This window comes from Carcharodon carcharias, chromosome 2 (genome assembly GCF_017639515.1).
Source record: "Carcharodon carcharias isolate sCarCar2 chromosome 2, sCarCar2.pri, whole genome shotgun sequence".
NCBI lineage: Eukaryota > Metazoa > Chordata > Chondrichthyes > Lamniformes > Lamnidae > Carcharodon > Carcharodon carcharias.
In genome coordinates this window covers 140,364,067-140,376,484 of record NC_054468.1, presented here as the reverse complement: position 1 = coordinate 140,376,484, position 12,418 = coordinate 140,364,067, and the positions used below count along the sequence as shown (strand labels likewise).

Here is a 12,418-nt window from a genome sequence, read left to right as displayed (position 1 = left end):
TCTCTGGAACTTGCCAACTATCAACTCATCTTCAATTTTCCTTTCTCTTTATGAAGTTTAAAATGTGACAAACAAAAATCAATTCTACTGGTTCCTGCACATTTGCGCATTACTTCATTCTATTCCCCTTCCCTGGCTACTGAAGTGAACTTCTGTGCCCTTTGAATTTGAGCTGAACTTCAAACCCAACAAAGTCGATGACCATTTATTTCAATCTCCAAATAACTGAGTATATCCATTTCTCACCGACCTCCAAATAACAGAAACCTCCTCCACAACTTTGTCATCTACAAGATTGCCTTCAACACCTTCCTTGCCAGAGTCAAGAGCTCCACCCTGCGCAAACTCCAACTCACCTAGAATACATCATCCACATTCTATCCTGTACTGAGGCCCACTCTCAAATTACCTCTGCTAACTTCTGGCTTCCCATTCCTCAGTACATTGGAGTTTCAAAATGTTTTATTTACAAATCCTTCCATAGTTTTGCTCAATGCAAACCATCCCACTATCTCCCCATGCTTTGATCTCTGCTCTAACATGCATTCCCATCTTTGCTCCACTTACTCTTTTGCTTAACCATTGGTGGTAGCTTTCTTCCATCTCATTGCTCTATTCTGGAATTCTCTTACTAAGCCCATTTGCCTCACTGCTCTCCTTCAATCCTTCCCCTAATCTTTCCACTTATTCTAGCTTTGATCCAATGCCACATTGAGTTTTGGTGCATTAAAATCACAAAAATGCATGTGCTTTGTCATTCAGAAAGGTACACCATCATGTGAATTTCAGTTGTAAATTCAAATCAATGTAATGGTTTTTAAAAAGCAAAACTTGTGAAACATTTTATCTTAAAAAGAATTCCAGTATGCAGATGCCCTTGCTTCACCTTTTTCTTTACTGTCTCTTCACCCTTCCTGAAGGTGTTGATTGCTTGCTAGTGTACAACTTCACAGGTGCCATTCATTCTCCTGCTCCTCACCCAGACAGCCATCACTCATGATTGAGCCATGACAGTGGTTGGTTACAGGTCATTCAATCAAGGGGGTCTTTGAAAATTATGCCCAAATCCAATCCTACCTTCATTAGCTGCATACAGCTATAGACTACCTTTAAATATGGGAAACGTGCCATGGTACTTAATGGATGTCAAGCAAAGGAGGGGGAAATCAGTGGAAGTAGTGCTTGAAGAAATGGTTTTAAAATGGATTTTAAGGAGAATTTTTAAACGAAGTGGTGATATTAAGGCAGAATGGTTTCTTGGGAGAGAATTCTAGAGCTTTGAGCAAGGACAGCCAAAAGCCCTACTAAGAGGCTGTTGTTGTTGGCTGTCCTTTGATTTGAGGATGAAGTCTACTCAAGGTCATTTGTTTCTGCCATGGGTCGTATTGTGAGTGAACAGGCCAATTCTCAACCCACAGATCTTTGGGCACATGGAGCAAGATGTCCCACAAGGTAGTGGGATCCAAAGTGCAGGATTTCCTTCTTTTTCTTTTCTGCTGCCACTTTGCCTCATCATTAAGGCATTAGGACTCAAAAGAGAGAGATGGACAAGCTGTCACCATTTCGAATGATTGGAAGCAAGCTCCTCCCAGTCATTAATGTCAATGCAGCTGTTCTTCAAGGAGAATTTCAGAGTGTCTTTGAAGCATTTTCTTTGCCCTGCACTGGAACGACAGCCATTTGAGAGTTGAGAAAACGAGATCTGGTGGGGGAAACACTTCCTGGCCATCCAGTGTCCAGTCTATCGAAGTTGATTTTGCAGGCATTTTGCCTGAAAGCTTGTGGAGCTAACTTCAAGAAGGCAGTAATTTTTGTTCGACAGTCATTGAATCGGGAGGATGCAGCAGAGGCACCGCTGATGGAATTTCGCTAGCACTCTTATATGTCACTGCCAGGTCTCACTGGGTACAGGGGTGTGTTGGCGACAACTGCTGTATACACGTAGCCTTCTGTTGATTAATGAGGTGTTTGTTGTCAAACACTCACTGCTGTAGTTTGTAGAAGGCTGAGCTGGTTCAGCTGATCCAATATTGGATCTCTTCAACAATGGTGTCCTTTTGAGAGAAGTGGCTGTCAAGGTATGGGAAGTTCTCAAAAGGAGCAATGAGGGAAGGGATATACAGGAAGCAGAAGAGTGGAGGATGTATGCTGACATGTAGGGATGGAGGAGCAATTTGAAGCAAAAATTTGTAGATCAGGATTAAGTTCAATGTTTTTGGGAAGGAAAGAAAATCATAATCAGCAGTGGCAGGTATAATAGAGGGATGGAGCTCAGTGCAAGAAGAGAAGTGGGTGTACAGCAACAAGAAATGGAAAGTTGGCTGATTATCCCCTGCCTAACCCAGGAATACTGAGGCTTCCTGCAGAGCCTTGGCAACCAACAAACAGAGATCAGCTAACTCAAGAATAGAAAGCTTCTATGAATTGATAATCATCTCCTTGAACTTATATATTGCCTAACAGTAATTATGACAGTTGCTGATCCAATCTTTCACTACAGATATGATTCAACCACAGGTAGCAGAGTTATAAATGAAGGATAAGGGAAATACACAAAGAATATGATTAAATAGGATTGAGGAACATCACATCCTTCAACCACGATGCCTATCTTCTGCCCAAGATAGCATGCACATGCATTACCATCAAATCTCTACATGCAATTATGTCATAAGTGACGTCCAAGAATAAATCTTTTATGACAGAATCAGAATACAGATTCTGAAACATAATTGTTACCTGTAGAAATAACTGTAGCAGCTGTATATTTGAACAGATCGGAGGTAAAAATTCATACATTTTGAAAATCAGCAATAGAGCCGTCAATAAAGAAGATGGGAATTTTTGCATTGTTCTGCCAAACCTTCCCAGAATCCTCAAGGTGTTTAAATCATTTTATTAGGAACGGCCTGTTAATTTTTGACAACACAAACCTCATGCTGAGCACATGCTACACATTCTAGATAGGAACACAAATCCACATGGCTTACCTGCAACGATGATAAGTGAAAAAGTGATTAGGGTCAAGGAAGATCGATTGCAGATCATGTTAGCAACTAGCTTAAATAAAGGAAACAGCAACAATGCAGCCCAGAACAGCCAGTTTACAAGGACCCATGGTCGTTTTGCTGGTACAATTGGAGTGCCAGGGTAAAAGCCTCTTTTGAAGTATTCCTCCTGCAGCATATCCTAGAATTAGAAACAGGATAGTATATTTTAGTGAAAAAGTATGCTTCTGAACAAAGGTTCATCTATCATATTGTTTGTACATCATGTCTTAGATAGTTCTGGCCAACAGATGCAGCGTTAATGGACCAAATCATCCAGTCTCCAAAAAGGGAGACCGGACGTATGACGAGATGTGTGCCGGGACTCTGTGGAAGTCCCGACACACTGGCTTACATTGGGATTGCCTGGGAAGTTTCAACTTCTAATGGACAATTCCCATGCTCCACAACTGTCTCCAGCAGGTTTAAGAGTCTGAAACTTGGGACAGTTCTGAAGTACTTACCTGAATAGTTACCCAGGAAATGTTAGATTAAAACCTAGGGCTGAATTTTGCCCACGTTGGGAGGTGCAGTGGGCGGGCCTGGGAGCTGCTGTGAAACCAACTGCAATTTCACGCTGGCAGGCCAATTAAGGCTAGCTCAACATGAAAAACAGCTCCTCGCTGCGATGGGGGCTTGTCAGCTGTGGGGTCCAATAGCGACCCAACGGCCTGTTTAAAAATGGCCCAGGCAGCCCCTGGAATTCTGCCACATAAGGACGTCTGTTCTGCGGTTTCAATATTGAATTTATGGAGTCGAGTGTGGCTGGACACGACGTGGGAGGGCACTCAGCTTCCCGCTTTCCTAGTGAGTTCCTCGCCATCCCTGCTGGAGGAGGCGGCTGCCAAGAGGGACATCCTTGTCCCCAGAAACGGGAGGAGGTGGCCACCGACCAAGTGGGCATAGGAGGAGGTGGCAGCCTGGGTGAACAGCCATGATGTGGTGCAGTGCACATGGGCGCAGTGCTGGAAGCGCTTCAATGATCTGCTACGCTCAGGAAGGGAGTGTACTGTGTTGGCATGGGTCAGTATGCCGAAGTGTTATGGTGTGGCTGCACCCCCACCCCCCACCATGGACCTCAGCAGTGCTACAGTCTGAGTGCCAACTGTCAATCACACCAGAGCTGGCCAAGGGGGTGAACTCTGGCTGCTTGGACTGAATGCCTTGCGGCTCGAGGGCCATGACTCAGATGTGCCCCGGGAGGTGTTCCTCAGCTGGGGTTGGCCAGGTTGCAATGGTGCTGCAGGTAGAGAGTGGACTAATCAATGCCCTTCTGTCCTTTCAGGAGAAGACGAGCCATAACCAAGCAGAAAGGTCACGTACACGTGGAGGCCCACCCAACCTGCTGCCGCTCTCCCAGTTCGAGCAGGATGCCCTCGAGCTGGAGCTTCGGCACGATCCCCATGCAACTGGGCATGGAGAGGCAGGGGTGCGAAGCAAAAGTAAGAGTGCAGTGTACAGAGCTGAGACTCTCAGGTTGTGCAACCATTCTAGTGCAGTCTCCTCGATTATAGGAGCCTTGAACCTGGCGTCTGATGTTCTCCAGGGTGGCTGGCATGAACAGTGACAGCGTGATGACTTTAACTAGTGACATGTCCTTCTTATCTCATTTGGGTTTGCCAGTAGGTGTCCTATCCGCAGACCCTGAAGGGACACCCCTGATGCCAGAGGACCACCGGGTGTCACTGTCACCTGCATCACACCCACTCTCTGAAGGAGGCACCAGCACAGATACCAGCACCTTAATGGGCATTAGTTCAGCAGCTAGTATCTCAGTGCATATTGGTGAGGGCATTCCACACTCACTTGAGGTGCAGGCGCAATCAGAGTGCGCCCAGGGCGCCGGCGGTTGGAGGAGTGCTGGGGACCAGGTTGATGCTCAGTTGAAGGCGGATGATGAGCCTCTGTAGTCATCCATGAGGCGGCAGATGCTGGATGTCCAACAGGAGATCCATGAGGGTATGCATGCCATGGTCTCCATGACGGAGGAGTCCATGCGGAGCGTGAGCACTACACTGACCGTCATGAACGGGCGCTCTGCCTCTGCCATTGATGGAGTGGCAACTCTCATGGAGAGGCAGCTCCAGGGACATAATGAGGGACCCTTGGGGTTGCGCTCGGACCTGCAAACCCTCACACAGGCACTGGCCTCAGGAGGTCAGTGTCCGTGTGGGAGATGGATGAGGTACCCAGTATCTCAGCCAGGTGTCCATCAATGGTAAGCAGGGAGGTCCATAGTGACCTCACATTGGTGCATGAACTGCCTGTCGTCTCTGTGGGCTCCTCTCAAGGAGCTCCAGGTGATGGCAGCAGCTCCTCCATCAGTGACCATGGCATCTGATGAGGCTGCGGCGACTGGGGAGATGCCGGCCGTGGTACTGGCTGCTCCCTCCCAGGCAGGGCCAGCACAGCTCTACTGGCCAGAGGATGACGCCAAGGTCATCAAGACTGCAGGCTGTCTCCAATGCCAGTGCAAGCAAGAGGGGAGCAACCAGACGTAGCACTCGCAAGCGTAAGTTAAATGCACCATGAGCACAAGAAGCACAGGTCACGGGTGATTTTATGTTCATTTATGTTTAGTTAATGTATACTGGCCTGGGACTTAAGACCAGAGGTTGATGTAAATAGTCTGCACTTATCAAAATTATGTAAATCTGGTTTTGTCATCATGGTCTGAGTATGCTTCACCTTTTTATTTTATTGGCGCAGAGTACACCCGTATGTATTGTTGGATGTACGTGGCTCTGAAATTTATTGCAAAAGGTACTGAGTGTTCTTCGTGTTCAAATGAAAGGGCTCCTTCAGACATCCGCGATGGAGGAGGAGGCAGCCCTGGCATGCGTTTGAAGCTGATCTTTGGTAGTCCAGGCATCGAAAGCGTATCTTAAGACCTATGGTCCCCTCTACCACTGCTCTTGAGGAGGCATGACTTGTATTTTAATGCTTCTCTGCCTCTGGTCTTGGGTGGCAGAGAGGCGTCATGAGTCACCTCTTCAACGGATAGCCCTGGTCATCCAGCCAACCATCCATCCAGAAGGGCTAGAACACTGAAGAGCCTTGGCACCTGGGAGTGTCTCAGGGTGTACGTGTCATAGGAGCTGCCAGGGTACCTTGCACACATTTGCAGAAACTGCATCCTGTGATCACACACTATCTGAAGTAGAATCCCTTCCTGTTGACGAAGACACCCGGCTGGTGCCTTGATGGTCATTTGTGCAGTCGATGACACCCTGGGCGCAGGAGAACCCAGCAATTGCTGAAAAGCCTCTGGCTCATTCAGCCTGGCATTGTCTGAATGGTAAAGAATAAAAGGTCAGTACCCATCTGAACAGAGCTTCTGTCACCAGCTTGATGCAACTGTGGACAGCTAATTGGGAGACTCCACATATTTCCCCCACTGAGCCCTGGAAAGAGTCAGAGGCATAGAAGTTGAGGGCCACTGTGACCTTCAGGGCCACTAGCATGGGATGTCCACCCACAGAGTCGGAGATGATCTCAGGCCCGATCATCTGGCAAATGGAGGTGACGGCCTCTCGAGAGGCGGAGCCTCCTTCAGCATTGCACCTAGGGCATAGAGGTAGCTGCATCACCGCCTGTAAACCCTGGCAGCAGGATAATGGCATCTTCGGCAGCCCCCTCTGCCTGGGACTACCTGCTGGCCCTGCGTCCTTTGTGCCTGCGCCTTTCCTCCTACAAGTCCTTCCTCTGGAAGCTGTATGAGGACGTGACCTCCTCTCCCCCTCCTCAGAAGAGGTGTCCCCAGCTAAGACCATAATCCCTATTGCAAGGGTAAAGGAAGGCTGTCTGATATCTGGAAGGGTCCACATGGTCTCAATTTTCCAGGGGCCTGGCAGACAGCAGTGAGTCCTGAACCGAGACCTCGAAATGCTAAGAATGAAGCCCCGATCAGAGATGAAGCTACCAAACACCAACAAGCAACCAGCTGCAAACTTACTCTCACTGGCAATGCTGCTGACCGTTTTTACCTCGCCCTTGGATGTGGTTTGAGGAAAGGTCAGCTGGCCACCTGTCCATTTTGCCCAAGCAACGAGCAGAAAATCGCACGGGCAATGAAAAATCTCAGACAACTGCATTGTTATTAGGGACTTTAAGTGGCCTTCAATGGTGGGCGCCACTCAGGCACCCACACGTGCCCACCAAGCAAAAGATCACGGGGGTACACAATGATGTTGGGACTCCCACCCGACATCATTGCGCACTATTCTACTCTCATTCGGGTCAGGCACACGCCTGCCCGATGAGAGAAAAATTCTGCCCCTAGCCTAACTCCTGTGTAACACCAGAGCTGAGCTTCCCCCGACTCTATTATGATCCGATGGAGTTCTTCAAGGGATGCTGTGCTCCATATTTCTGGGATAGCAGGACTTGGTAGACCCCAGTAGAAAAAGCAAGCAGTAGCGGAATGGGAAACTTTCTGGACGCAGCAGCAATCTGATGATGAATGTCACTGCTCAGAAGATCCGGGCCAATATTTCAGTGTGTTATAACTTGTGCACAAAGCGGGACCACCACCACTAAGACAGTCTTGTGCAATATCAATTAGCAAAGCTTTCTTCAGGCTCAAGATATACAATATACAGATCAAGGTACCATTTTGTTGTTGAAATGGATTTTGTATATTTAACGGACAAAATAAAGGAACTATGGGAAATTCAGACTGAACAACACAAGTTTCCTTTATGTAAAACCATTTTCATTAGGGGACTGATGGGGTGCGGAGAAAAAAGTTGTCGGGGGTTGGGGGGGTGGGTAGAGTCATCATGTTGGGCTGCTCAGCCATGATCTCATTAAATGGCAGAGCAGGCTCGAAGGGCTGAATGGGTACTCCAGCTCCTATTTCTTACGTTCTTATTTTCTTATGTATAAGGATATCCAAATCCCTGCATTTACCTGTCTCTCACCTTTTTAAAAAATATTCTGCTTTTTCATTCTTCTCACTAGTAGATAATTTTACACTTTTCTCCACATTATACTCCATCTGCCATCTTGTTGCCTCTTCACATAACTGGCCTATAGCCTTCTGCAGCCTCTTGGCAATGTTCTCATGGCTTACTTTTCCACCTATTTTTGTATTGTCAGGAAACTTGGACATATTATTACACTTAGTCCCTTCATCTAAATCATTAATATAGATTAGAAATAGCTGAGACCCAAGCACTGATCCTTGCCACTAATAATATCCTGCTTTCCTCAAAATTACATGTTTATTCCTAATCTCTGTATTCTGTTCTAGCCAATATTACCTGTAGTAATATATTACCTGCAATCCCATTAGCCCTAATCTTGTGTAAAATCATAGGAATACATGGTTTTGAAACACTGCAATTTCTTAAACTTTTATTTAGCTGGCAGCTCATTAATCATGGAGCAATCACACAGCTGCTTTTCACTGAATTGTACTTTACATCTCAAAATTTCATTAAGAGAGCAAAGCACCACCACTCTGTGGCAGATCTGATAGATCACGTTGCTTTACATCATATTTACTCGATTCCCACTATTATTTGCATGATGTAATTTAACAGTTTTTTGAACCAATAATTTACCGACACAAAATTGGAGCAAGGAAAATAGCTTAGATTCAGCTAATTTTCAACACATCTCACGACAAAACAAACAATTGAGAAATGGCATAGCATTCCAACCTTGAACTGTACGTGAAATAATATTAAACTTTAACAGAATAAGCATGTGGCAATTTAAACCGGATGCTCCGCAAATAGTGATTTCACTAACTAGTTTAAGTATTAAGCAGACAAATATTTAACAGGTAATAAAACACTAACAGGTAATAAAATACTAACAGAAGGTAGATACATGGACCCAAAACTTAAATTTTGCACAATATCACAATGGTGAAATTCATGATTAGGAAATAAAATTCAAGAAGCATTGTTAGCAAACCGTAAAAATTAAAGTTCAAGTGGCTCGAAATTATAACTGTTGGGTTCCTGGGTCATGAAATAAATCCAGAGCTTTATTCCGATTGCTATTTGAGAAAAAAATGGATTTCCTAGTGAACCAAAAAGGTGGCTGCTAAAAGTCACATGACCACAAGGTTGGCCCTTTGTCTGGGTGGTAGCCCAAGGATTTACAATAAAATGATTCTTTTATTTTCATGGAGTCCAGTGCTACAGAGTGGAATTGCTGAGAGTTTGTGGAGAAGAGTGTTTGGGGAGGATGGGAAGGAGGTGCTCTTTTCTTTCTTGTTATCTTTCTCAGACTGCAGGAGACCAGCAGTTGAAAGGCTGCACAAGAGGACCAAGTTTTGAAAACATCCAAGAGCGACATCACAGGGGGAACACAAGTTCATCAGTTGGTGAGAAACTGCTGTTGAGGGTCTTCAAGTAGCTGAAAATTAGAAAACGCATTCTTTTGAAAAGAAGGAGCTACTTAGATTTCAAGAAACACAATTAATGGGGAAGTAAAGTTAAGTCAAGGCCAGGTAAAATAAAGTAGTGCAAGTAAACCAAAGTAAAATAAAGTTAGCATAAGGGAAGTAAATTGAAGCAATGGCAGGACAGCTTGCATGGTAAGCAAATGGCTTGGGCCCTATTTATGAGGTTAACAAAAAGGTCAATTTTATAGTGCGTGAAACTGCAAGAATCTCAACGCGTGTGTTGACCAGTGAAGGTAGGCTTGCGTTAGACTGTGATAGAGAAGCCCCTGGCAGATGTCTCAACTTGTACAGCAAGGAAAGGGAATTCATTTGACTGCTCCATTTCAAAGTTGAACTTGAGTGCAAGATGGAGTCCATTAAGACTTGCAAGGAAATTATTACATGCTGCTATGGATTTAAATACAGCAAACGTATCATCCACATATCGGAAATATGCAAGCGGTAGAAGGTTAGGTGTCATTCCTTCGAAGGCATGTTTCTCATGGAAGCCAACAAAGATGTTTGTGATAGCTGGGCCTGGAGGGCATCCCATGGCAAAACTATCTATTTGGGCATGCATGGTGTTGTTAAAGTTGAACTTAACCACTCAAGTTGCCAAGTTCATAAGTGAATACTGATTCATGCAATGGTAGCGAGTCTAGATCACCATGATATAGTGCTACATGCAAATATCTATAGCCTCCTTAAGTGGAACATTGATGAATAGACTAGCAATGTCAAATGAGCACATGGACACAACATTACTATCGATGTGCAAATCCTGCATGCTCTTCGCAAACGTGAAGGAATCCTTCATCGTGTATCTGGAAAACTTGTTAAAAACTGGTTGTAACAATTCATCCAACCATTTGGCCAATTCATGCTGTGCAGAGCCAGTCACAGATAAGATAGGGTATAAAGGGACATCACTTTGTGCATCTTGGGCAGCCCATACATACATGGAAACAGCTAGCCGTGAGTACGAACCATGTCATATATCTCACACAGCAGCTCATCGCTCAAGTCCAGCGAGCACTTTTTTGGCTTACTTTCGAGCAAGGCTGTCTGGTCCAATGGACGCGAATTTGGACACATCATTAAGAATGTCGTGCATTTTGTTGATAAAGTCACGCTTGTTAAGAATGACTATTCCCAGCCCCTTGTCAGGTTTACTGGTGTGTATGTCCAGGTTGGTCTCAAGGCCTCGCAACACTAAGACATTCGCGTTGCATGTGAAAATCAGATTGGTCGGTCAGAATCCCACAACATGCATGTGCTAGATCAGCTAGGTGCACTTTCAAGCATTCAGCATCTTCAGTGGGTGCTGGTTTGTGGCGGGATGGTTGGGGGCAGAGGAGTTCAAACTCCGCACACCCACCAAAATTGAAACCATTCGCAAGAACAAGCTCCTCACTTCAAGAGTACATGGTCAGAGCGATTTGTTACATGTTCAATGGCTTTGTTAATTGCTTCGCCAAACCACATCCGCTTAAGTGAGTTTATGGCACGGACTTGTTTCAAACTGTTTATGTTTCGGTCATTTATTGAAGCAATACAACGGCATAAACAGATCAAATCAAAAAATGAGAGAAATTTGCACACATCAGACCAAGCGCAATGTAGGGCACTGCATAACTTAGTAACCTTATTATCAGTCTCATCCTGCACAAATGCTTATTCAATCATGGGAGTAGTGATAGGGATTCATTAGTTAGGGGAACACACAGGCGTTTCTGTGGGCATAGACATGACTCCAGGATGGTACATGGCCTCCCTGGTGCCAGGGTCAAGGATGTCATGGAGAAGTTGCAGGACATTCTTCTGGAGGAGGGTGATCAGCCAGAGGTCGTGGTCCACATTAGTACCGATGACTTAGGTAGGAAAGGGGATGAAGTCCTAAAAGCAGATTTCAGGGGGCTAGGAGGTAGATTGAAAAGCAGGGCATCTAAAGCAGTATTTTTAGGATTACTCCCAGTTCCATGTGCAAGTGAGCAAAGAAATAAGAGAATAGAGCGATAGTGTTTGAACAGGTGGCTGGAAAGCTGGTATAGGAGGGAAAGCATCAGATTTCTGAGGCATTGGAACTGGCTCTGGGGAAGGTGGGTGGGGCCTGTATAAGCCAGAGAGTCGACACCTGAACAGGACTGGGACGAATATCCTTGCAAGGGGATTTGCTAGTACTGTTAGTGGGGGTGGGGGGTTTAGACTGGCATTAGATTGGCAGGCAGCTGGGAACGTGAGGCAAATTCAGAGCAGGGAGTGGGAGATGGAGAGTTAGTGAGTGACTCAAAGACACAAGCAGCACAGGTCAAAAAGTGTAGAGCACAGGAATTTGGCAGTATCAAAAGGTATATAGAATTACCTGGAAAAACTCAGCAGGTCTGGCAGCATCGGCGGAGAAGAAAAGAGTTGACGTTTCGAGTCCTCATGACCCTTCGACAGAACTTGAGTTCGAGACCCATGTTCTCAAGTTCTGTCGAAGGGTCATGAGGACTCGAAACGTCAACTCTTTTCTTCTCCGCCGATGCTGCCAGACCTGCTGAGTTTTTCCAGGTAATTCTGTTTTTGTTTTGGATTTCCAGCATCCGCAGTTTTTTTGTTTTTATCAAAAGGTATATATGTAAATGCAAGGAGTATAGCAACTAAAACTGAGCTGAGGGCACAGAGAGATACATGGTAGTATGATATCATAACTATAATAGAAACTTGGCTTAAAGAGGAGCAAAAATGGCAGCTTGATATCCCTAGATATAGAGTTTTCAGTGGGATAGAGAGGGGGATAAAAAAAGAGGGGTGTAGCATTATTGGTTAAAGGAACAATTACAGCTGTGAGAAGGGATGATATTATAAACGAAGCACCAAATGAGGCCATATGGATTGAGCTCAGATATAAAAAAAGGAGCAGCTACACTGCTAGGAGTGTTCTCTAGATTCCCAAATAGTAGAAGGAAGTTAGAAGAGCAAATATGTA

The 12,418-nt window shown here is 45.3% G+C and overlaps 1 protein-coding gene across 5 annotated transcripts in view; it reads right to left on the bottom strand.

Moving 5' to 3' along the window:
- The window catches only part of agpat4 (1-acylglycerol-3-phosphate O-acyltransferase 4 (lysophosphatidic acid acyltransferase, delta)), a 180,198-nt gene that overhangs the window by 35,911 nt on the left and 131,869 nt on the right, over positions 1-12,418 (bottom strand). For all 5 annotated transcript variants that reach the window (XR_005945266.1, XM_041205939.1, XM_041205931.1 and 2 more), the window contains one exon: positions 2,991-3,189. Coding sequence is in view for 4 of the 5 variants with exons in the window: in XM_041205939.1 (XP_041061873.1) it covers positions 2,991-3,189 (199 nt within the window). In the remaining variant the exon portion in view is untranslated. The remainder of the gene's footprint in view (positions 1-2,990; positions 3,190-12,418) is intronic.